Source organism: Furipterus horrens, unplaced genomic scaffold, assembly GCF_987537825.1.
Source record: "Furipterus horrens unplaced genomic scaffold, mFurHor1.1.pri manual_scaffold_4, whole genome shotgun sequence".
In the NCBI taxonomy this organism is placed as follows: domain Eukaryota; kingdom Metazoa; phylum Chordata; class Mammalia; order Chiroptera; family Furipteridae; genus Furipterus; species Furipterus horrens.
The window spans coordinates 109,996,070-110,022,621 of record NW_028327174.1 but is presented as its reverse complement, the minus strand read 5'-3'; the positions used below and the strand labels follow the sequence as shown (position 1 = coordinate 110,022,621).

At 38.8% G+C, this 26,552-nt stretch overlaps 1 protein-coding gene and 1 pseudogene across 5 annotated transcripts in view; both read left to right on the top strand.

Moving 5' to 3' along the window:
- MICU2 (mitochondrial calcium uptake 2) overlaps nt 1–25,172 on the top strand; it is a 184,215-nt gene extending 159,043 nt beyond the window's left edge. For 3 of the 5 annotated variants that reach the window (XM_090273921.1, XM_090273923.1, XM_090273919.1), the window contains 4 exons: nt 4,187–4,358; nt 7,047–7,155; nt 7,584–7,741; nt 9,463–10,131. In XM_090273921.1, the coding sequence (XP_090130047.1) occupies nt 4,187–4,358; nt 7,047–7,155; nt 7,584–7,741; nt 9,463–9,567 (544 nt within the window). In that variant the 3' untranslated portion in view covers nt 9,568–10,131. Of the gene's footprint in view, nt 1–4,186; nt 4,359–7,046; nt 7,156–7,583; nt 7,742–9,462; nt 10,132–24,618 lie in introns of those variants that run through there. The other 2 variants (XM_090273922.1, XM_090273920.1) reach the window with 2 other exon arrangements.
- LOC150012663 (obg-like ATPase 1) lies at nt 15,733–17,122 on the top strand (annotated as a pseudogene).
- Nucleotides 25,173–26,552: the final 1,380 nt, after the last annotated feature.

Below are 26,552 nucleotides of genomic sequence, written 5' to 3'. Positions count from 1 at the left end.
AGCAATTACATTTATAATATCTCAGCCTCAGAGCCTAAAGAAAAATGGAAGGAACCAGTTATTCATGTTCTTACAATATATTTTCTACCTTCCCTAATTCATTGTACACTTGTTTGCAAGTAAAGCATTTTTTTAACAATTCTAATAAGAAAAAATTGAATGTCATCACAACACACAGTTCAACAAAGGATAAAGTGTATTAGTAGATTTTGTTCAGTCCAAATTTGAAATGCTTCAACTCTAGATGAAATTCTGCTTTCACCCCAACAGACACATAGCATTGATAAATATGTGTATTGAATACATTCAGACTCTCACCTACCACATATAGAAGCCTAAAATCAAAGTCCCTTCATGCTTCTAAGGTGTGGGGGACAAGTGGCATCTCTCCTCCCAGTGAACTGGACTGAACCTCTTTTCACCCCATGTGTATTCCCACTAAATTGTGACATGACAGAGAGTGCAGATCATTGAACATGTGGAAAGGTAAGTAAGGAATCTGCAGCATGTTAAAGCTCGTGGAGATACCCATGCTTTTCAAGCGATTTAAGTTATAAGTAATCAGGTGCAGCATTTCTGGGCTCTTGTTCAAAGAAGGTGTTTTTTAACCTGATATTCTTTCAACTTGTACATTTCTTAGGAAGCTGTTGATAACAGTTTGATCCAAGTGTCATGTGGGGTTTTTTTCTTTATTTTTATTGTTGACACTGTTACAAATGTCCCCACTTTACCCCCTTCTGCCTGCCTCCATCCAGCCCCCTCTTCCCTTCCCTCTGACCATCACCACACAGTTGTTTGTGTCTGTGAGTTATGCATATATGTTCTTTGATTAATAGAATCCTTTACCTTCTTTCATCCAGTCCCCCCTTCAGCCTCTCTTCTGAGAGCTGTCAGTCTGTTCCATGTGTCCATGCAATGAATGGACAAAATTGTTATGGTACATTTTAACAGCAGAACACTATGCAGCTGTAAAGAGGAAAGAAATCTTACCTTTTGTAACAACATGGATGGACCTAGAGATTATTATGCTAAGTGAAATAAGTCAGAGAAAAGCATATACCATATGATCTCACTTATATGTGGAATCTAATGAACAAAATAAACTGACAAAATAGAAACAGAGGCATGGATCATACGGGTTTTTTTTTTTTTTAAAAGACTATTGGGACTTCCGGCCAAGATGGAGACATAGACAGACATGCTGCGTCTCGCTGCACAATTAAGAAGGATACAACTAACTAGAAACAACCAGAAGTTCCAGAAAATCAAAGTACTTGGAAGTCCAGCAAACAAGGATATAAAGAAGAAATACTCATCCAGACAGATAGGAGGGGCGGAACTCAGGCGGAGAGGACACAGCGTGGTGGTGGCAGCAGTGGCAAAAGCAGCAGGCTGGCGGAAAGTGCAGTTACACGTTTTAAAAAGTCAGAAGGGACACCTGGGGAGCGTTCCAAGCTCCTCACCAGAGCAGCTCACTGTACCACCTCCAGGGAAAATCAAGCCTCATTGCTTTTGACTGTGCAAACCAGTGGGGGTTGAGACGGAGGCAGAAACTGCCAGTCTCAGCAGAGTCGGAGTCCGCTTGTTTAAAGGGCCCCCACAGACCTAGAACATCCGTAGACCCACCCATTCTGGGAACGACAGCCAAGGCAGCAGCTATAGGGGCGCCAGTCCGGTGCGGAAGTGGGAGAAGTGCCTGGAAAAGGGGTGAGTGCTGGGCAAGCAGCATTGCTCCCTCTCAGACACCTCCCCTGCATACAGCGCCACAGCGTGGTGAAACAAGTCGCCCATTACTAACGAATACCTAAGGCTCTGCCCTTTACAACATAGTAGGAGTGACAGCTCTGCCTGGGACACGGAAGCAAAGAAATACAGGAGACTTCCGGCTAAGATGGAGGCCTAGACTGACACACCCCATCTCCCTCCACAACTAAGAAGGAATACAACTACCACAAAACCAGAAATAACCAGAAGTTCCAGAAAATAAATGGAAGTCCAACATATGAAGTTATAAAGAGGTGGTGCTCATCCGGACTGCTAGTAGGGGCAAAGCCAGGGAGAAGAGGTCAAGCTGTGCTGTCCATGGCAGCAGCAGTGACGGCGGCAGGACAGAGGTAATCACAGACACCCATATTTAAGGGGAGGTGATAAGCGCCTGGGGAGCACCCCCAGCTGCAGACCAGACCCTGTCAGCTTACGATTCCAAAGCCGGGGAAGGCAGATCCCCATTGCCTTGGACTGTGAGGCCCGGTGGGGGTGGGGACATAGGAGGAGGCTCCCAGTCTCTCAGCAGAGATTGAATGGCAGGAATTCATCTTGGACCCCCACTCCTGCAGAAAACACCTGGTTGTGACAAGTGCACAGGGCTCCTTCCTCCGATAGCGTAAGAGGTGTGGCAGCCCTGTCCAGGAAACAAAGCAAAACACTAAACTGTTCAGGATGGCACAGGTCATGATAGAAATCCCAGTGACGCAGCTGACCAGACAGCAAATTTCTAATCTAATGAAGCAGCAGAAAGAAAATCTTTCTGAGGCACAGTTCAGAGCTTTGCTTATAAAAGCACTTACAGACCTAACAACAGATCTTAAACAAGACAGGGAAGGAACGAAGTCAAGTCCTGCTGAAATGAACAAAAACACATACGAAACTAGTAGTGAGGGCAAGAAAACAAGGGATCAAATCAACAAACCAGAACATAGGGAAGGAACAAACAGTCACCCAGTGGAGAAAGTGGAAACGAGAAGTGAGGAAAATGAGGAGAGGCTCAGAAACTTATTGGACAGCTATAAGCAGGCCAACATCTGAATCATAGGGTTGCCAGAAGGTGAAGAAGAAGAACTAGAAATGGAAAACTTATCTAAAAAAATAATGAAGCAGAACGTCCCAAACTTGGGGAAAGAAATAGACTTACAGGTGCAGGAAGCACAGAGTTCCAAAACAACTGGACCCAGGGAGAACCACTCTTAAGACACATTATAATCAAAATGTCAAAAATTAAGATTAAAGAGAGAATCTTAAAAGCAACAAGACAGAAGAGAATTACATACAAAGGGGTCTCAATAAGACTGTCAGCTGATTTCTCAAAAGAAACTCTGCAGGCAGGAAGGGACTGGCAAGAAATATTCAAAGTAATGAAAAGCAAAAACCTACAACCACGATTACTCTATCCAGCGAAGCTGTCGTTCAGAATAAAAGGGCAGAGAAAGTGCTTCCAGGACAAAGTAAAACTGAAGGAGTTCATCAGATCCAAACCACTGTTATATGAGATGTTAAAGGGACTTATTTAGGAGAAAGGATCAAAACTATGAACATTAAAATGAAAGCTGTATCACAACAACCCACAACAGAAGCTAGGAACCAAAACAAAGGCAAACTAAGTAGGCAGCGAGAGTGTGAAAAGAATTATAGGTATGGGGAACATTCTGGGTGGAGGTCAGCAGGGAGGGGGAAGGGGAGAATGGGAGGGAGATGGTACAGGAATTAGGAAGCATAGTAGGAGGGAGTGGAGTAGACAGGAAGATGTTGAGAGGAACTATATGCACAACCAATGGGCATGGACTAAGGAGGGGACGGACAACTGGAGGGAGGGATGTCACTGGGTAGGGCGGAACAAAGGGGAAAAAATTGGGACAAATGTAACAGCATAATCAATAAAGCATAATAAAATTTAAAAAACTATTGAGTCACATAGACATGTTATTGTCTACAAAATTATAAATACTTTTTGGTAAATCTAAGCTATTGATGGAAAGCCATTAATTATATTGCTCAAATTTGGTATCTGAAAAATATGAGGAACCATTAATTATGATTAACATTCTAAACACAGTATTCCAACTGTATTTTAAGTTTCTCTGATTATTGGTATCTTTTCTATATTGGGAAAATAGGTTTACATACATTTTAATTTTCTATGGCTGTATCAGAGCAACATTTTACCAATTTTTTAAGTATTTAAGTTTGCCAGAATGTAGGTTGCGAAGTGGAATTTTCACAAACACTGAGGATAGGGAGTCAAATTGAAGCAGGTATTGGACTTACCCAGCTGCTGGACCCTCTCACTGCCCATCCTTGTCACAGCATTTATGCTTCATGCAGCTCATGGAGGTGCTCACACAGCCCCATTGATGGTGTGACTGTTGAAAGCCACTGGTCACTTCTGTCAGCTCTGTACTTTAACATTTAGGTTTATGGAGAATCTACAGACAGAGGTCCAAGAAATGGAGTTCCTTCAATTCTCTAAAGGTTTGAGTTTCATGAGAAAAGAAGACTTTGCAGAGTGGCTCCTTTTTTTCACTAACACTGAAAATAAAGACATTTATTGGAAAAATGTGAGAGAGAAGTTGTCAGCAGGAGAGGTTGGTATATCTTTTTGTTATGCTTGTGATGAACATGAAATAAGTTAGACATACTTATATAATTAAATAAAGTGACTTCCAAATTAACCAAGACTTGAGTTGCTCTATATTGTTTAAGTATAAAATAAAATATAAAATTAAGCATAAAAATACAAAAAGTAAAAATTCTGCACATACTATTTTCTTATTAGTAAACTGTCAGCTAAGAATCAGTGTAGCAGCCATGAGTTTGGCATTTCCAGTAAAGTCAGAATAAGACAGGAACATCTGCTGTCAATTATGTCACTTTCTCTTGTTCTGGAAATCTTAGGCAGTGCAAATTAACAAAATAAAAAAGTATAAAAATGTGAAAGGAGGCGACAGTTTTGTTTGCATATGATATGATTACATGCCTAGAGGACCCAAGAGAATCAAATGGAAAAAATGATTAGGAACAATAAAAACTAAGCAAAATACCTGTTACAATGCTAATAGTGTATCAAAAGTAGCTGTCCTATATAAAAATTGCAGGTCAGAAAATGTAGTACCATTTGTGTGTATTTATGTATGTGAAATGCATGAAATGATGATTGCCAAACTATGTACAGTGGTGAGATTTCAAGGGATTTATTACTTTATGTATTGTCTTTACTATATTATTCCAAAAAATTTTTTTGAAATGGATGTGTATTTTCATATAATTTTAAAGCTATTTTTATAGTGAGGGAAAAGATGATAAAATATAATGATCACATTTATAATTGCAATACAAATATATAACAATTATAAATTAACTACAAATATGTGGAAACAAACTAAAACTAAAGTTTTGATGGATATGAAGTAAAACTTATCTGATTATAGACGTACCCTGTGATTGAATAGAAAATCACAGCATTATAAATACAGTAGTTCTCCTTTAAATTAGTCTATAAGTGGGATGGTCATACCAGTCAGAACAGCCTGTTGCCACATTTACAAACTAACCCTGAAACCACTGTGGCTGACACAGGAAGGCTTCTTTCTCAACTATTCCCCATCTCTATCATGGAGGGTGAGAGACCACCCATGTGGTGCTCCAGAGACTGGACTTTTACAGGATCTGCCATCTTGGAGCTCCACCATCTGAAAAAAAACCACCATTCTCAGAGGCTGGTGTCAGAAAAGAAAGGAGTGAGCGAGTCATGTTCTGGCAATTAAATATTTTGTCCTAGAAACATTACCACTCTGGCTAATGGCCAGACTGATCACATGACCCAGCCTAACTGCAAGGAGGCACCAAAATGTGATCCTTCTTATGTGCAGGAATTACAAGAGAACCAGGCACTGCTGACCACTGCAGGTTTAAATAAAAATGCCATAAGAGTTTATATGAAAAGAATGCTGAGGAGGCAGATGGATATTCCTCAGTTTTGCTGTCAACCTAAAACTACTCTAAAAAAATGGTTTTTAAAAATAAAAGAATGACAGGATATTAAAGTGTATCATCAACCATTGGTAACTAAAACAGTTACAATGAACTTGACAGACATATCAGTTGACTAGAATATAAAGTCCAGAGATAGATAGGCCCAAATACACATGCAAATTTAGTATATGTAAACTCGTATTACAAATTAGTTGGGTAAAGAAAAATTATTAAATGGCATTAGGACAATTCACTGGCCATCTGAGAGAGAAAATGAAGGTTAAGTCTACCACACTTATTGCTCTAAAATAAATTCCAGTGGATCAAACAATTAAATGTTAAAGAGAAAAAGGAAACTGAGTAAGAATATAAGAAAACTTGGAAACATCATCTTAGAAACTTTAAAGGAAAAATTTATGAAGTTACTACCTAAAAATTAAGTCTGTTGACTCCCCTCATCCCCCCCCCCAAAAAATTATAATCAACGTCAAAGTTAAAAATTAACAAAATGGGGAGAAATATTGGGGTCACATGTAATAAACCAATGTCTCTAATTTATAATGGGGTCTTTAAAAATCAAGAACTATGAAGGGTCTGACATTTTACCCTATTTAATATATAATGCCACAATAAATGGCAGAGCAGGAATTTCAGCATAGGTTCATCTAACTCCAAAACCCAGTGCTATGTTCACAGATAAAACTAAGTGGAAAAACTAAGAAGTAGGCCACTCAATAGAATGTATTAGTATCCTCAGGCTGCCATTAATACCACAGAATGGGTGGCTTAAACCACAAACTAATTTTCTTATAATTTTGGAGCCTGGAAGTCCAAGATAAGGGTGCTGGCAGGGTTGGTGTCTGGTGAGGCCTCTCCTCACCACACACAGAATGAGAGCACACTGGTATATCTTATCAGGATTTAGGCTTATCAGATTAGGGCCCCACTCTTACGACCTCCCATCTCAAAATATAGTCACATTGGGGGTTATTCAACACATGAATATTGACGAGACAGGATCAGTCCATAACACAGGACCATCCCAAGTCTTGCAGTGCACAACTCCATTCACACAGTATACAGTCTGCGGTCACAGCTAGTGCCCTACCATTAGTCTCTTGGGGCTCCTCCTAATCTCTAATATCTATAATTTTGTTATTCTGCATCTCAAACTTTTTAATATACTTTCTTAGAAAGGTAGAAATTCATAAGCTTTATGATAGAAAAGAGAACTCACACTTATTTCATAATATTTAATGTAATTACAAAATTGTAATAAAAACTCCCTTTCGTTTAATTAGAGTATTAGTCTGAATGAGTTCAAGTCATTTTGTCATTTTACAACCCACTTGGAAGACTTTGCTATTGCCATGCAGATGTTTAATTTAGCTCATCGCCCTGTCAGACTAGGTAAGTTCTATGAATCATTTAATTTTTATCATTTCTTAAACTAGAAGATACCAACCAAGGTACCAGTTATCAGTAAAAGCAATGGACTAGCCTTTTACTTAATTCACTGAGGTTATTCTGGATTTACAGCAAAACACTTATATTTCACAATTACTCTGCTTGCGTTTGCTTTTACTTTTTTACTTTTCCCTGAGAGGGAGAAAGACATGTTTAAATACTTGTGTTTGAAACATTGGTTAAATTAAAACAGTGCTTGCAGTTATGTTCATGTCACTTGTCAGCCAAATTTATATTTTGATGTTCATTTTTGTTTTACTTCTCATATACTTGTTATATTTCTTTTTAGTTCTTAAAATATGAAAAATTAGATTAATTTCACTTAGACTGTTTAACATGATGGATGAGTTGGTTTATGTTTTCTTTTTTAGCAGAGTTTAAGAGAGCTGTGAAAGTAGCTACAGGACAGGAGCTCTCAAACAATATTTTGGACACTGTCTTCAAGATCTTTGATTTGGATGGTGATGAATGTCTTAGTCATGGAGAGTTTCTTGGAGTGTTAAAAAACAGGATGCATCGAGGTTTATGGGTAACAGATTTTGAGTTTTTAAATAACATGTTTACATGTAATTAAATGATGTTAAACCTAGAATTTGAGGAAATGTGTTACCTTAAGTGGAGTTTTCATCATTTATAAAGATATATCTCATACAGATGTCATCTGACATTTTTCTTTTTAAAATCTGAATCTAATCAAGAAACCATTATTCAGAAATCATAACCTAGAATTTACTTCAGCCTTTGTAGTTAGACACACCTAGTTTCATTTTTTAAGATTTTATTTATTTACTTTTAGAGAAAGGGGAAAGGAAGGAGAGAAAAATCAATGTGAGAAACATTGACCTGTTGCCTTTCATACATGCCTCAACTGGGGATCAAACCTGCAACCCAGGCATGTACCATGACCAGGGATTGAACCAGTGACTTTTTGCTTTGTGGGATGTTGTCCAACTGAGCCACACTAGGTAGGGCAAACACATCTAGTTTCAAATCCAAGCTCTATTACCTATTAACTACCAAATCTTACAAAGCCACTCAGATTCCTCATCTGTACAATGAGGAAACTAATAAGATCTACCAGAAACTACCAGAAAGAATTATTATGAGAATTAAGTGTAAAATAGTATAGTGGCTGAGACACTTGCAGTTGATGTTAGCTGTGATATTATTATTATTCACTCAAATTCACATATTGGTCTATAATTGGGACAGATCCAACCCAAAATTTAATTTAGATGAGCATCTGCTAGAAGCCCCCTCAGGAAGGCAGTGTGCAGGTTGAAAACCTGGATCCAGAGAGGACCAACTAGTAAATAGGCAGTTAGGTCAGAAGAGAGGATGAGAGAGAAAACATGGTGCGTATACAAAAACAAATCTATTTACAACTTAGAAAAGCACATTTATGTCCTGCCACAAACATTACTTATGGAAAATGAACAAATATGATTTCCACTAGCAAACATGTCTTATGAGCCTTGTAGTCATCCAGTACCTCATAGTTAATAATCATATTCCTGGAAATTAAACAAACCTTTCCAGTAACAATTTAATATACCCAGGAGCCTCTACCATTTCTCAGAAAGCATTAAAGAAAAGAGCTATAAATCAGCAGTAGGAAAAGGACATATACACAACCTGAAGTAGACTCTGCTTCAGTGTGGCAGATTTCCAGCAGTGCTGTGCGCCTGTGCTCACCAGGGTCCCAGCGTTGTCCAACTTCCACTTTCTCATTCAGCTGAGAGAAAGAAAACCACACAGTACCTTTAATTCAGCACCTAAATAAATTATATTACTTCTTCTTAAGGCTTCTCATCAAATATAGTGTGACCTGTAGTTTCTTTTTAATTTTATCCAAGGTTAAATCAAACATTTAGGCTTATTTTTTTTCCACAGAGCTAAATAAAGTTCATCAGGAAAGGAGAAATATTATACAAGGAAAATTTTTTAAATGATTACATTTTGAAACCAATATGTAAAAGAAGATCAACCAAAGTTCCTTTTCTTATGAGGGAGGAATCTCCAATCACATATGGTCACCTCCATTCCTTGGTTATTTATGGATATTCTTACATCACATTCACTTTTATCTTTTACCCTTATTGTACAGTTCTGTTGCAATCACCTTTTACAACAAAATTCACCTCAAATATGTTTTGGAGGAGTGTGGGAAATAAACAGTAACAGCACACACATGAAATTGTGTCTAGCCTTAAAGAGAAAAGCCCCTTAAGTTTTACTTTTGGTTAACAGGTACCACAACAACTAAGTGTTCAAGAATACTGGAAATGTGTGAAAAAAGAAAGCATCAAAGGAGTAAAAGAAGTCTGGAAACAAGCTGGAAAAGGTCTTTTTTAGGAAAAGATCATGTGGGAATTTTGCTCAAAATGTCAGAATTTGAAATTTTTTTAAAAGTACCAGATATTTATCTTCTTAAGTCTACATTGATATCCTTTGTAATATAAAGACCCCTTGTATTTGCTTTCTGATTCAATAATTTACTAAGAAGATTTCATTAACAAACTTAGTAAAAATAAAAGTATGCTTTTACAAAAACAGATACTGAATTCTGTGAGAAGGCCTAGGAATGAAGTAATACTTTGTACTTTGATAAAATGGAAAACGTAGTTATTCATTGATTTCTTAGACACAATAGCACACACAATATGCTCTCTGGAAGGATCAACAAGAACTTATAAAAACAAGTAATTGATAAAAAGGCCAGTATCAATTCTGTAAGCCCTGATGTTCCTAGAAGAGCAAATTAAGTTAACATTTAAGTTTCCTCATGTGTATCTTATATCACATAAACTTCTTGTACATTTTATTTCATTGAACTGTATATAAGTTGTCTTTAAAGTACCATATAAATTTCAACATTGGACCTAGAAACAGAATAAAGTATTTACAATGATACAAAAATTACTGAGGTATGTTTCATTTTACATGTGTTGTTTGAAAACCACATTCTTGTATTTTTTAAAGATTTTATTTATTTTTTAGAGAGAGAGGAAAGGAGGGAGAAAGAGAAGGAGAGAAACATCAATGTATGGTTGCCTCTTGTGAGCCCCCAACTGTGGACCTGGACTTCAACCCAGGCATGTGCCCTGACTGGGAATTGAACTGGCAACCCCTTGGTTCGCAGGCTGGCACTCAATCTACTGAGCTACACCAGCCAGGGCAAAACTACATTGTTTTTAAATGTGAATACTTTCATCCCTTGCCAGCCTCATCAGTTTATATATTTTAAAACTATTGTAATTGGGATAATCTTGATCACAAAATCAGGATCTCATGGGATTTATTGGGTTGTACGTAAATGTTTAAAATGACCCTAGAAATTAATTGACACTAAACACAAAATGACATCTTTTTTAAACATGCTTCTCAAATAAGAGTATTTTCAAATATTGAAAACATGTTTGACTCCCTAGATAAATAGCTGATTTCAAGACTGGGGCAGGGAAAGCACTAGAGGAGCCTGGGGCACCTTATGCCTAGAAGTAAGAAGTGCTCAAAAAATAAAGGGACATGCCAAAAGACAAGAGCCAACCTGAAGGGACAGCTCCTGGCCAAATCTGGTACAATTTGAGCATCAGAGCCATTACTGTCACTAACGGATTATAAACTATTGAATAAAATAAGAAATATGATCTTACACTGAAAATTCATTAATGGGGCAAGGGGAACCTTTCCTTTGTGATTGTTAAAGGGAAAGGCCTTGAAATATTTTAAATCTGCTTAATTGGAAGACATAGTTTAATGTTTGAGATTGACAAATGATAAGAGCTTCTGTTTATTTTTTTTATGACAAATTATTTTTATTAGTTATAATACAAATATAACAAAGCAATGAGAGTCCATGCCCCTCAAACATGTAGGAAGAGCAATGAGAAGGAAAGGGCCTTCAAGAAAGAACAGTGTGAGCAAAGGCTTCAAGTTTCACAAGGCTGCAGTAGAAATGCCAGTGGTTGTCATTCCACATGTTTCTTTTCTTTTTTTTCTTTTTAATTGCAGTAAGGATAACATGAGATCTATCTTCTTAACAAAAGTTTAAGTATACAGAACAGTGTTGTTAACTATAAGCATCATGTTGTACAAGAGATCTCTACAATTTATTCATCTTGCATAACTGAAACTTTATATTTAATAAACAACTCATTTTCCCTCCCCACAAACCAGGACAACCACCATTCTACTTTCTGTTTCTATGAGTTTGACTACTTTAGATATGTCATGTAAGTGGAATCATGCAATATTTTTATTTTGTGACTGGCTTATTTCACTTAGCATAATGTACTCCAGATTCATCCATGTTGTTGCATATGCCAGGATCTTCTTTTTCTAAGAGTAAATAATGTTCCACTGTATGTATATACCACAACTTCTCTATCTTTTGATGGATGTTTGTTTCCACAATTAAAAATAGAATTGCCATGCGATCCAGAAATTCCACTTCTGGGTATTTATTCAAAAGAACTGATAGCAGGATCTTGAAGAGATACTGCATCCCCATGTTCACTGCACCTATTGCACATGAAGTCTCTTCAGTGTCTTGCAAAGTGCTCAGCCACAAGAGCTGGTTTTGGATGCCTTTCTTTCATTATTCTTTTTCTTTTCCATGGAAACCTGGTTATGGTTTCGATCTGTAGTCCAGGCACATATGGCAGGCAACCAATCAATGTTTCTCTCTCACACTGATGTTTCCTTTTTCTTCCTCTCTCTCTTGTGCTGGGTGTGCAGGCCCTGGCCTGCTCCACATCCTGCTCTGCCTGTGATGATATCTCCTGCACTCCACCAACTTCTCAAGAGGCCCTGCAAAGCGAGGCTGTGGCTCTCATATCCGCCATTTGATTCGAGCTTCTGTTTATTAACAGATAAATGGAAAAGCAAAATATATGTATAATGTATTTGTATGTGATGGAATATTGTTCATCAATTTTTAAAAAATGAAGTCCTGACACAGACTACAACATGGATGTACTTGAAAACATTAATCCAGACACAAAAAGATTAATGTATGATTCCACTTGTGTAAGTACCTACAATAGACAACTCCCTAGAGACAGAAAGTGGATTCAGTGTTACTAAGGACCAAGGAGGAGGAAGAATAGGAAGTTATTGCTTAATTGTTACAGAATTTTGGTTTAGGGTAATGAAAATTTTTGGAAATAATAGTGATGATTATACAACATGGATGTAATTAATGTCACTGAATTGTATGTTTTAAAATGGTTTAAATGGCAGATTTGTTTTTTTTTACACAATTTTTGTTTACATAGGTGAACCATACAGTATGTGAAATACATCTTAATGAAGCTTTTTTTTTTTTAACAGTGTACAATATAGGTTAGGTTAACCAATGGGTGATAGGTTGAGAAAAAAGTATTTAGAAATGTCCAAAGCCAACCAAGTGAGACAATATCCTCCCCTCTACCTACACCATTTTTAAGAAATACTTTGTACTGCCCTTTTTATTCCTAAAATGAAAGTCATAGCTGTGAGTCCAGCGTCACCAGGAAAGTCAGGAGAAGGCAGCAAACTTACAGCAAAGCAGTTGACTTATTGGGGTCCTCTCCAACGAGAGGGAGAATTAGAGCAGGGCCAATTCCCATCAAGCTGAGAGAAGGGGAACTAGTGAGATCAGGACCAATTCCCACCTGAAAGCGGCTCAGATACTGGTTTTTCAAACAACAAACCGCAGTAAGGGGAAGTGTATGTTGTGTAAGTTTCTATTGGTTACTTTCTATATTTTAGTGAGTTGTGGTTCCCTTATTGGCTAGGGGGTTTCCCCACCTGTTTCACCCCCTTCCCTGTATTCGTTCTGCTCCTGGAATATGTTTTATCCATTCTCAGTGTTCTGTAACCACTTTTCTTTGTTCTTGTGGTCATTCTGTTGTGTCCCCTCCTCGTTTTTGGTTCTGGGTTATTAATTCTGTTACCTATGAATAGCTTTACACACATTTTTAAAAATAATATAAATCATTAACATAATTTTATAATAAAGTAGCATATAATCAATATGTGTATGTTTGACCCTATACTAGCACATCAAAAAATCAAGCCCTATATATTTCTAAAAGACCTCCTAAGCCAGTACCATCTAGGATATACATAAAAATAAAATATAAAATTAGGACTTCCGGCCAAGATGGAGGCTTAGACGGACACGCTAGGTCTCCCTCTACAACTAGAGAGGAATACAACTACTTCAAAACAGGATAACTAGAAATTCCAGAAAATAAAACTACACGGAAGTCCAACATATGAAGTTATAAACCAGCGGTGCCATTTGGGCAGGTAAGAGTTAAAGAGGGCAGTGCTGTTTGCGGTCGCACCTGGACAACGGCGGGCGGCGAGGAATCCCGGCTGCGGCCAAGCCCCTGCCGGTGCGCGACTCCGGCGCTGGGGAGAGCGGCCGCCGCATCGCCTTGAACAGTGAGGCCCAGGGGGGCGGGAGGACGGATCCCGGTCCCCTAGCTGAATAACTGTGTGAATCCATCTTGGACCCCCGCCCCCAAAGAAAGCACCACAGGGCTGCGAAATAGGTCGCGGACAGGCAGGCGCCGGCCGGTCGCTGATTTGTGACGCATACACAGGCACTGCCCCCGACAGCCGGCCCAAGAAAACAAAACGCATCTGTCAAAATGAGGCAGACAACTATAGAAATCCCGGTGACACAACTCACCAGACAGCAGATAGAGAACCTGACAGATGAACAGATAAGAAACCTGTCAGAGGCTCAGTTCTGGGCCATTGTTAACAGATGGCTTACAGAATTCACAAAAGAGCAGGAAAAAGATATGAAAGAAGCGAAAAACTTTCATAACGAAAGGAACAAAACCGCATACGAGACAGAAGGAAAGGAAATAAAATCCAGAGTTCATTTCAACAAACTGGAATATGGAGAAGGAACAAGCAGTCAACCAATGTAGCGAGAGGAAATGGGAAGCAACAATGAAAGGATCAGAAACCTCTGGGACAGCTATAAAAGGCCCAACATAAGAATCATTGGTTTGCCAGAGAATGAGGAAGATGAACTAGAACTTGAAAAATTGAGTGAAAATATAATAAAGGAGAACTTCCCAGACTTGGGGAAGGGAATAGACTTGCAGGTCCAGGAAGCAAGGAGAGTTCCCAAGAGACTGGACCCAGGGAGAACCACTCCAAGACACATTATAATCAAAATGTCAAAAATTAAAGATAAAGAGAGAATCTTAAAAGCAGCAAGAGAGAAGAAAAGAATTATGTACAAAGGGGTCCCAATTAGACTATCAGCTGACTTCTCAAGGGAAACCCTACAGGCAAGAAGAGACTGGCAAGAAATATTCAAAGTAATGAAAATCCAAAACCTACAACCACGAATACTCTACCCAGCGAAATTGTCATTCAGAATAGAAGGACAGAGAAAGTGTTTCCAGGACAAAATAAAACTGAAAGAGTTCATTAGATCCAAACCACTGTTATATGAGATGTTAAAGGGACTGGTTTAAAAAACAGAAGCTAGGGAGATGAAACAAAGGCAAACTAAATAGGCAACGAGAGTGGAAAAGGAACTGTGGGTACGGGAAGCATATTGGGGGGAGGTCAACAGGGAGGGGGAATGGGGAAAGGGAGGGAGATGATATAGGAATTGGGGATCAAGGTAGGAGGGAATGGAATAGACGGAGAGAGGTTGGGAGGAACTGTATGCACAACTAATGGACATAATCTAAAAGGGGGGGACAACTGGAGGGAGGGGGGCCACCGGGTGGAGGGGAGCAGAGGGAAGGGAAATTGGCACAAATGTAATATTTTAATCAATAAAACACATTAAATCTGAAAAAAAAAAAAAATCCAAAATCCTGGTGTATAGGGGTGATGCTCTAACCAACTGAGCTACCCAGCCAGGGCCAACATTCTTATACACATAAAAAAAAAAAAATATATATATATATATATATATATATATATATATATATATATATAAAATTAGAAAACTAAGCAGTTAACAGGGCTTTTGTAATTCACCAAGGGAAGGTGAGGTGTTGTAGTACTTAGTGGTCGAGGGCGCGGAGGCAATTCCATCAGACAGAATGGGATGGACGGAGGGCTGCTGCACGCTCAGGCAGGTCAGCGCTGAGCAGAGCAACCTTCCTTTTATTGAAATCTGAGGGTGGCAATTACAGGATATACATCCTATCGCTTAAGGAGAAAACAGGATACCTGGGTTCAAACATTAACTACTTAGGTACAAAACAGAACTGTAAGTTCCAAACAAGATGATAGGACAAGGGAGTAATGGAGTACTCAGCAAAGTCTCTTTGTTCCCAGGATACCATAGCTCAGCGGCCTGAAATAGCTTGCAGCTGTTGGCGTTAGCAAGTCCAGCTCGCTTAACTGAGTCACAGGACACCTGGACAGGGGGGCATAAAGAAATGCCCCTACCCAGAGACTTGATTTCCACTAACAGTGAGATAGTGAGTAAGCAGGAGATGGATCTAGGTAGCTAAGGAAAACATTTCCTCACTAGTAACAAAAAAAATGCGAATTAAAACAAGAGACCCGTTGTGGTCCTGCTGTGGTGCTTGCAGTTCAGCAAAGGGGCCAGGCCTGCGCTCACTCCTTCCTCCCCGCCTCCCCAACTCCCGCTGCCAGTAGGACCTATGTGCCACTGTTTCTGGGACCCTCTGTCATCAGTGGCCTCCAGCACAATGCTCCCCCCAACCAAAAAAAAAAAAAAAAAAAAAAAAAAACAGAGATGATGGAGTTAAACCACCCTCAATTGTTGGAAGATTTGGAACCTCTTTGAAAATTGGTATTGTTGGGTTGCCAAATGTTGGGAAATCTACCTTCTTCAGTGTATTAACCAATAGTCGGGCTTCAGCAGATAACTTCCCATTCTGCACTATTGATCCAAATGAGAGCAGAGTACCTGTGCCAGATAAAAGGTTTGATTTTCTTTGCCAGTACCACAAACCAGAAAGCAAAATCTTTACCTTTCTAAATGTTGTGGGTATTGCTGGTCTTGTAAAAGGAGCATTGGACAAGGCCTGGGAAATGCCTTTTTATCTCATATTAGTGCTTGTGGTGGAATCTTTCATCAAACACATGCTTTTGAAGATGGTATCATTCATGTTGAAGGAAGTTTAGATCCTATTCGAGATATAGAAATAATACATGAAGAGCTTCAGCATGAAGATGAGGCTATGATTGGGCCCATTATAGCTAAACTAGAAAAATTGGCAGTGAGGGGAGGAGATAAAAAACTAAAACCTGAATTTGATATAATGTGCAAAGTCAAATCCTCAAATCCTGGGTTATAGATCAAAAGAAACGTGTTTGCTTCTATCATGACTGAAATGACAGAGATTGAAGTACTGAATAAACACATTTCTAACTTCAAAAACCTATGGTCTACTTTGTTAATTAATCTTTCTGAAAAAAACTACATTAGAAAAATAAATGGTTGATAAAAATTAAAGGGTAGGTGGACAGGTCTGACCCAGGTGCCTTGGTCATTCCATTCAGTGGGGCCTTGGAACTCAAGTTGCAATAACTGAGTGCTGAGGAGAAACAGAAGTATCTAGAAGCGAACATGACGCAAAGCACTTTGCCAAAGATTGTTAAGGCTGGATTTGCAGCACTCCAACCAGCATACTTTTTTACTGCAGGCCCAGAGGAAGTGCATGCATGGACCATCATGAAAGGGATGAAGTCTCAAGCTGTAGGAAAGATTCACACAGATTTTGAAAAAGGATTCAATATGGCTGAAGTAATGAAATATAAAGATTTTAAAGGGGAAGGTTCTGAAAATGCAGTCAAGGCTGTTGGAAAGTACAGTCAACAAGGCAGAAATTATATTGTTGAAAATGGAGATATTATCTTCTTCAAATTTAATACACCTGAACAACCAAAGAAGAAAGAAATTTAAGTTAGTAACCAGATAAACATACAATTTCCAAAAGGCATATGATTTTTTTAAATTAAAATTTCTGAAAACTGAAGGGACAGAGTTGGGGGTATGGGAATCTCCTACAAACAGAATTATATTTGTTTTAAAATTATAACACTGTGTACCTCCAATGAAATGCAAGTTCTCTAACATGAACAGTTTTACTTTTCATATGATTAAGACCCTACTCCAGATTGTAGAAGCTTTTCAGAAGCCATATTACTCTCATGATACTTAATTAATCTCCATCATGTATGCCAAGCCTGACACATTTGATGGTAAGGAAAATAGAGAGATGGGATCTGTTGTGCACTACTGGTTAGCAAACAGTCTGGCTGTCTTTAATGAAATTAAGTCCATGTTCACCCTGTGACTCAGAAATCTTGCTCTGAGATATATGCCCACCCCCACCAAAGAAAGAAGCACAAATCTACATGAGGGAATATACAAAGATGTTCATACAAGTATTGACTGTTGTAAATATATATCACAAATTCTAGGGCAACCACTACAAAAGTTAATAAATTTAGTTTACTTTCAAAGACCTTCCATAACTATCAAATATGAAGCTTTGCTGTAACTTCCCAACCTCACCTCCTATCCCTCTCCTTGCTCACCCACCATGACCATCTTGCTTTACTTGGAGCTCCCACAAGCTCAAGATGTTTGCCTTTGCCATTCACTTGACCTTCAAGGTTGTGACTATGGATTTTCCACAGGACTCATTCTTCCATGTAATCCAGCTCTCAGTTATCTTTGTTAAAGAGACCATCACAGACCAATCCCAACCTCTTGTGATTTCCAATCACTGTCTATCCTCTTACCTATTTTATTATTTTTCATAGAACTTGGTCATCCCCTAATGCTGTGTGTGTGTGTGTGTGTGTGTGTGTGTGTGTGTGTGTGTGTGTCCCCTTTAAAGCCTTATTAAAGAACTTTAAAGAAGATCAAAATAAATGGAACAAAACACCATTTTGTGTCAGTTCTCTCCAAATTAATGTAGACATTGACTATTCAATATTCCCAATAAAAATTCTAGCAAGATTGTAGTGAGGAATTTGAAAAACAGATTCTAAAATTATATTGAAAGTCAACAGTTCACAATTAACTAAGACAATTATGAAAAAACTATTAAGACATTACAAAGGTATGCTAATTGAAAGAGCATAGCATTAGCACAGAAACAAATAGACCAATTAAATAGTGTATTCAGCAAATCCTTTTATATATGAGAATTTGGTATATAGTTGAGCTGGCATTAAAAAATCAATATTGGCAGTTGTGGGAGGGAGGGGGTGGAAGAAGGTAAAAGAGTGATAAATGGTAATGGAAAAACTACAATTAAAGAAAAAAAGGAAAAAAATCAATGATAGCCCTGGCCAGGTAGCTCAACTGGTTAGAGTATTGTCCTGATACATCAAGGTTCTGGGTTCGATTACAGGTCAGAGCACATATAAGAATCAATCTCTGAATGCATAAATAAATGGAACAACAAATTTCTCTCCCTCTCCTGTTCTAAAATCAATATAAAAAATTTTTTAATCAATGATAAAGAATAGAGTACTTGTTCTATTAGTAAAATTGGCTATGTAGTGAAAGATGGCTGAGCTTACATTGTATTACAAAATGAACTCCAAATAATCTGTTAAAGCTAAATGTTAAAAGGAAATCTATAATGCTAAATAGAACTGTGACTTCATATCAATTTTTGTAAAAAGACTTCTAAATATGTCATTGACCAACTATTTTCACAAACTAGTTGTAAGCTTTGAATTGCAACTTTTATTCTAGCTCTTATTGGTGTATTCACATTCAAGAGCAGGATAGAGTTTCAAAGTGAGGGTGTCCAACCCTGTAAAAATAAAATAGATGTAGAAGACGCTATTAGATTTGGTATACATAACAGTGTCAACCGATGATCATTGTTGCTAATTCAATGCCAACTGTAATCTCCAATCTGGGGTGCAGAGAAGAAGGAAACTTTATTCAGTGCAAAACAGCTCAATTGTGATGCAGCACAGCTGTGAGGAAGCCTGTGGGCCAGACCCCTTTCCCACTAGACAGTTCTGCTCTGTTCTGTGCTCCTCCACTCTACTCTGGTCTGCTCCATTCTGTGCCAGCCTGCTCTGACCTGCGCTGGTCCACTCCACTCTGCTCCAACTCAGCCAGGGAGACATATTTTCCAGTCTTTGTTGGAAAGGAAAAGTGTGCTTTCCAAACAGAGGTGAGCTGGCTTAAATAAACAGAAGTCCCTGATTGGTCTATCCTCAGCAAATGAGGACTCCAAATCCTCACAGTTTGATTGGTCCAAAGGCAGTGTCCTGATTGGTCAGAATACAGCCACTCTGGTTGGTTGGAGCTGTGCAGTGCCTATTAGATGAGGATAGTCTCAGTCCTATTGGTTGAAATATGATTCCAGGAACTCTTTTGGAAGAGCTGGCTCAGATGGCAGTAACACAGTGCAGGCAGGCAGTTCAGTGCAATTTCTCCCTGAAGTGCAGTTTGCATGAGAGGCCTCTGTGTAAAAATGGTTGCTAGGCTCTGTTCTTTGAAATTTGAGTTCAGTTAGTCACCAGGAGTCCATCTTACTAGATGTCGTCTTTCTCAGGGTTCACAGCAGTATATATTTTTTAACTTGGCTATTATCTACAGATATAATCATATCTTACTAGAATTTACCTTCCATAAAAGCAGGGAATTTTTCTTATTTACACTATATTCATAGTAATCAAAACACCTGGCAACACAGTAAATGCTCCATAAATATTTTTGAATCATTGGGTAAATAAGAGTGAGTCATGAAAGCATAGAAAAGAAGCCACAGAAACAAGCAATACAACGCAGAACTTTCCAGAGAGATGAAGACCTATCAATGAAGCAGTTTCTTTTCAAAATAAGTTGTTATCAAATTCTCTAATCATGTGGTTAGTTCTCCTTATTCTAATTTTCTGCTCACCAAGCAATCTTCTTTCTTTTTTTTTAAGATTTATTTATTTTTAGAGAAGGAGAGAGAAAGAGAAACATCAATGTGCAAGAGAAACATTGATCGGTTGCCTCTCGCATGCCCCAACCACAGCCCAAACGGGACCCACCACAACCCAGGCATGTGCCCTCGAACCTGTGACCTTTCAGTTCACAGGAGAACACCCAACCCAATGAGCCACACCAGTCAGGGCAAACAATCTTCTGATAATCCAGTTTCATATCATTTGTTTAGAGTGAAGGAATACTCTGGTTGGGCCTACCTTTCCTGACCGTCCTGTGACTTTGACATGGGCCTTCCCACATGTATTCATTAGGATTCTTGGAGACAAGCAATAGAAAACCATTCTGACATACGTTAGGCAAAAGAATTTATTGGAAGGATAGAAAGGTGTGTCACATATTTAAACCCTGGGAGGGTCAGAGGAGCAGCTGGGACTTAGGAAAACTCCAACCAAGTACTTGAAAACTTGTACATGTGCAGGAGAAGGATTAACTGTGCTCTCCCTGAAAATCAAAACTCCTAGGAAAGGTGCTGATTGGTTGGCCATCTGGATCAGGTATTATCCTAGTCTAATAAGATTTGGCCAGAAGGATGGTATCATGGCAGTTTCCATGACCCCACATAGTTGGATATGGCAGAGAAGGAGCCATTTTTAAAAGACGAAGGTTACTACTACCAGAAGAATGAGTAGGTGCAGGGCAGACACACAGAGTCATCCTCCACATATTGAAATGCTATAGGCTAAGACCAGTTTAGGAATCTTTAGGGTCGTGCAGGGCAAACTATTATTGAACATCAGAGGATCAGGGTGAAAGTGACAAGTAAGTTTCAGGAGAACTTTCGAGAAGTTGCCTGCCTGGCCTAAAAGAGGATACTGCTGAGCAAGTTGCTCCAAGAATTCTATATATGGAACTTTTTTTCACCAATACATTTGAGAACATTCAATAAATTAACAGCTATGTAAAAGATTTTAATTTGATCTATTTTTTTCCCCTCCTTTTACTAAGGCATGTTTTAGACTATTTTTTTCTTTTCTTTTCTTTCTTTTTTTACTTATGTTGATCTTTTGAATTGTTAGTTTAGTCTCTGTGTCATTTAATTCTGCTCTGATCTTGATGATTTCCTCCCTTTTACTTGATCTGGGCTTTCCTTGTTGTTTTTCCTCTAGTTCTTGTAGCTGTAGGGTTAAATTTTTTATTAGAGATTCTTCTAGCTTTTTTTAGGTAGGACTGTATTGCTATGAACTTTCCTCTCAGGACTGCTTTCGCTGTATCCCATATGTTTTGGGTTGTTGTGTGTTTATTATCATTAGTTTCCAGAAACTTGTTGATTTCTTCCTTGATGTCATTGTTAACCCATTCATTATTTAATAGCATGTTATTCATTCTCCATGAGTTTGAGTGTTTTTGAGTTTTTTCCTTGAGGTTGATTTCCAATTTTAAGCCATTGTGATTGAGAAGATGCTTGATATAATTTCAATTTTCTTGAATTTGTTGAGGCTTGTTTTGTGTCCTACCATGTGGTCTATCTTTGAAAATGTTCCATGTGCACTTGAGAAGAATGTATATTCTGCTTCTTTGGGGCCAGAAGGTGAGATAGCGGGGGGATTTGGGTAAGCAGAAAGTGTACCTGAATCTAAGCTCATACCGCTTGCCCCATGACAGCCAATAAATCAAGTAACAAGGTGTTGGGTCAAGGAAAGCAACTTAATTCAGAAAGGCCACAAAACTAGAAAATAGGTAACTAGCATCATGAAGAACCATCTTAAAAAAGTACAGAATTCGACTTCCGGCCAAGATGGAGGCTTAAACTGACACGCTCTGTCTCCCTACACAACTAAGTAGGAATACAACTACCTCAAAACCAAAGATAACCAGAAATTCCAGAAAATAAAACTACATGGAAGCCCAACGTATGAAGTTATAAACTAGCGGTGATCGTCTGGATGGGTAGGAGGGGCAAAATAGGAATCAGGACAGAAAGGTCAGGCTGTGCTGTCCACGTAGCAGCGGGGATAGCAACGGGACTGCGAGAAACACCAGGGAAGCAATCCCGGCTGTAGTGGAGACCCGGCAGCTTGCGATTATGATGCTGGGGAAGGCAGACCCCCATTGCCTTGGACGGTGAGGCTGTGGGGAAGGAGCCTCCTGGTCTATCAGCGGAGAGTAATGGCAGGAATCCATCTTGGACCCCTGCCCCCACACAAAGAGCCACAGAGTGGTGAAAAAGGTCTCCGGTGGCCGGGTAGTGACAAGAGCATGGACACCGCCCCCTACAGCCTTCCCAGGAAACAAAGGTAAACAGAAAACTGACAGGATGAAACAGACCATGACTGAAATCCCAGTGACGCAGCTCACCAGGCAGCAGATGAGGGACCTAACCAATGAGCAAATAAGAAATCTTTCTGAGGCTCAGTTCAGAACTATAGTCAGACGGTGGCTTACAGAATTAACAAAAGATTTGGAACAAGATGGGGAGGAATGAAAGCTAGTCACACTGAAATGAATGAAAACGCATATGAGACAAGTGGGGAAATAAAAACCAGAGATCAAATCAACAAATCGGAACAAAGGAAAGGAGCAAACAGTCAACCAGTGCAGAAAGAGGAAACAGAAAGGAAGGAACATGAGGAGAGGCTCAGAAACCTCTGGGACAGCTATAAGCGAACGAACATTCGGATTACAGGATTGCCAGAGGGCGAAGAAGAAGAACTAGAAATAGAAAAATTATGTGAAAAAATAATGAAGCAGAACTTCCCAAACTTGGGGAAGGAAATAAACTTACCGGTCCAGGAAGCACAGAGAGTTCCAGAAAAACTGGATCCAGGGAGACCACTCCAAGACACATTATAATCAAATTGTCAAAAATTAAAGAGAAAGAGAAAATCGTAAAAGCAGCAAGAGAGAAGAAAAGAATTATGTACAAAGAGGTCCCAATTAGACTATCAGCTGATTTCTCAAAGGAGACCCTGCAGCAAGAAGGGACTAGCAAGAAATATTTAAAGTAATGAAAATCAAAAACCTACAGCCACAAATACTCTATCCAGCGAAACTGTCATTCAGAATAGAAGGGCAGAGAAAGTGCTTCCAGGACTAAGGAAAACTGAAGGAGTTCATCAGATCCAAACCACTGTTATATGAGATGTTAAAGGGACTGGTTTAGAAGAAGGAGAATCAAAACTATGAACACTAAAATGAAAACTGCATCACAACAACCAACAACAGAAGCTAGGGAATCAAAATAAAGGCAAACTAAGTAGGCAACGAGAGTGGAAAAAGAACTATAGGTATGGGGAACATATTGGGGGGAGGTCAGTAGGGAGGGGGAAGGGGGAAAGGGAGGGAGATGGTACAGGAATTAAGAAGCATAGTAGGAGGGAATGGAGTAGACAGGAAGATGTTGAGAAGAACTATATGCACAACCAATGGACATGGACTAAAAGTGGGGGACAACTGTAAGAAGGGGGGTCACTGGGTGGAGGGGAGCAGAGGGAAAAGAAATTGGGGCAACTGTAACAGTATAATCAATAAAACATTTTTAAAAAAAGTAAGTACAGAATTCAAGTTTGTCTTATTTCAAGGGAAGGGGGAAATGGGAGGGGCAAGAGGTGACTATCAATGACATCTGGGTGCCATCAAGGGTCCAAGGAGGCTTTGTTTTTAATCTGTTGACTCTAGTTGATGTGAACCTGGTCAAGAGGTTAAACAATGCATGCTTTCCTAATCAGGAGGGGCAATTACTGGTTAGGAGCTGTTTTTGTAAAACTCTGCAAGGGGAATTCCTCTAATGCTGCATGCAAGACTAAGCAGAAGCTATTAACAGAAAGAATGTGGGAACAAAGCAGGTTTAAAAACAATGGAGTCAGAGGGGCTGAGCATTTTACTATCTTGCAAGAGGAGCCAGCTAGACCCTCCGTTGCCAGCATTTTGAGGGCTAGTTCTTCCTTTTCTAAGCCCCTAGATATCCCATATTCCTGCGATTTCTCACCTCTGTCCATGTAGTGATAAGCAAGGAGACAAGAAGAAAGGTCTACCCTGAATACAGTAGTCCCTCTCTATATCGCGGTTCACTTATTGCAGTTTCACTGTATCGTGGGATTTTTAAAAAATATTATATTTAATAATTTATCACAGATTTTTCGCTATATCACGGGATTTTGTGGTACTGTATATGTATATTGTTAAAGTTACGTAGGTTTAAGTGTGTAGAATATGTTTAAGAACATAAGTAGTGTTTATAAAAGTGTGGAAAAGGTTAATAAGGGAGTGGGAAAGGTTAATAAGGGACTGGGAATGGTTTATAAGTGTGTGGGAAGGGTTTATAAAGCCTTAAAATATATATAAATACTAAAATAAATGTAAGGTTCCTACTTCGCAGATTTTCACCTATCGCGGGTGGTGTGGGGTTCTAGAACGTAATACCCACGATAAGTGAGGGAATACTGTATTAGTCCCCTGAATCCTTCTAATGATGTGAAACCTTTCTCCAGGTTCCAAGCTCTCTGCCAACATTTTGCTGAAGAGAGCATAACCAATGTGTAACGTACACGTGCTGAACAGATGAACCAAACTCCAGGCAACTGGGGAGAGAAGTTTAATGCTCACAAGGAGGCACGCCTGACCTTTGTTCAACCCTACGTTCTCTCTCCTCTCCTCTAAATTGTAGCAGTTAAGTGGATTTTAAAAGAAATTTCCTGATATTCTTTGTGGAAGTACAGGCAAACTGCAAAGTCAGAGTTTGATGCAAATTATGAAAATTAGGAGACAAATAGCCAAAGGTAATGCAGGACAGATGATGCATTAAGTTTTATTTGATGGAAATTGGATGTCCACAAAGGCTGGGATGTAAATTGACACCAATACCACCCCCAAAGCCATAGAGTAGAAGAAACAAAAATATGAGATTCAGGGAGAAAAACCATATTGAGAAAAATTTAAAGAATCCTGCAAATCACTGCTGGTAGCACAATAGTTCATATAAATTAAAAGAACTAGTGTTCCCTTTGGCAGCATATGTATCAAAATAAAAGAATAAATGTTCCACCAGATGGCGCACTTGCTTTTCTAAAATGTTTTATCTTCCTTGAGCACCATGCATGATCTTTAACAGATCAATCAAATATACAGAAAATTGCAGAACATTTCAAAAATGACTTCCTTGTTGAAGTGAGGCACTTTGGCCTGACATCCCTGAGCTATTCACCAGCCCTTAGGAAAGTGAACACAGAGATCTAACACATTTACCATTACCATGTGCCATTTGCATATTGCTACATTCAGTGAGGAAGGAAATGAATCTTTGGAGTCTCCAGGCAACGCATTGTAATTGGGGTAGGTTATTACTTCAACAGTGTTAGTATCAAACTTTTATCAAAACATGTCTTATTCTATGCACTCTGCTAGGTGCTTGTCTTCCTTCTCTGACAGTCTTCCTTCCAAAAGGAAAAAACAGGAGAATATATTTTGCTATAACATGTATAAATACTTGATTTTATATCGTATTTAGACATTCAATGTTGGAAGAAAAAAGTATTAATTAATAACTCCTTTATGGATTGGAGAATTTTATTCAAGCTCCCCTCAACTACAAAATTCTACAATCCAAAGAACATTAAAGGAATATTTGTTGCAGCATCATTTCAAATAATAAAAAATGGATAAGTACATTGTGCTATATGGTTGTACAATGGAATACTTGGGAGCTGTTAAAATGATGAATAAATGAAATTAAGGTCCACAGTTGCCAAGCCACTGTCTCTCATTTCCACTCCCTTCCATACATATGTGCTTTGTGATGCCAGGACAGGCCGCTGCCCATTTTCCTTGACTGAGGGCATGCTGTCCTGTCATCATCCCTAGTCACATCCTCGCCCGAGCAGCATTGGTACCAGTCTCCACTTTAGGTGTTATTAATGTTTTTACACTACCAATATCAACTCACTGTGTCCTCCTGCAAAACCAGCACCAACTTGCAGGTGCCCTTCCTAAGCAGGACAAGCTTCTAGATCCTGATAATCCCAACCTCTCCCTGTGCCACTGGCATCAATCCAGGTCATACTTCTTCCAGCAGCTGCTTTCTCTTTATTATCTCAGTGTCCCCTTTGCTTGTTTAGTTCTCTAATCCTGTTTAACCAATTTCTTGTATTAAACTTTCTTTGCTGAAATATGGACCCTGACTAATACAATGACCATATCCCAGAAACTATAGATGCACAGTATAGATGAATGGATGATAGATAGATAGATAGATAGATAGATAGATAGATAGATAGATCTTAGAATATATATATACACATACACATGTGTATATAGGTGCATCTACATACAAGTACATGTGTACACATTTATACATGTATACCTATATATACATACCTTTTGTATAAAATTTCAGCTAATCCTCACAACAAATGCTGTGTTATACAGA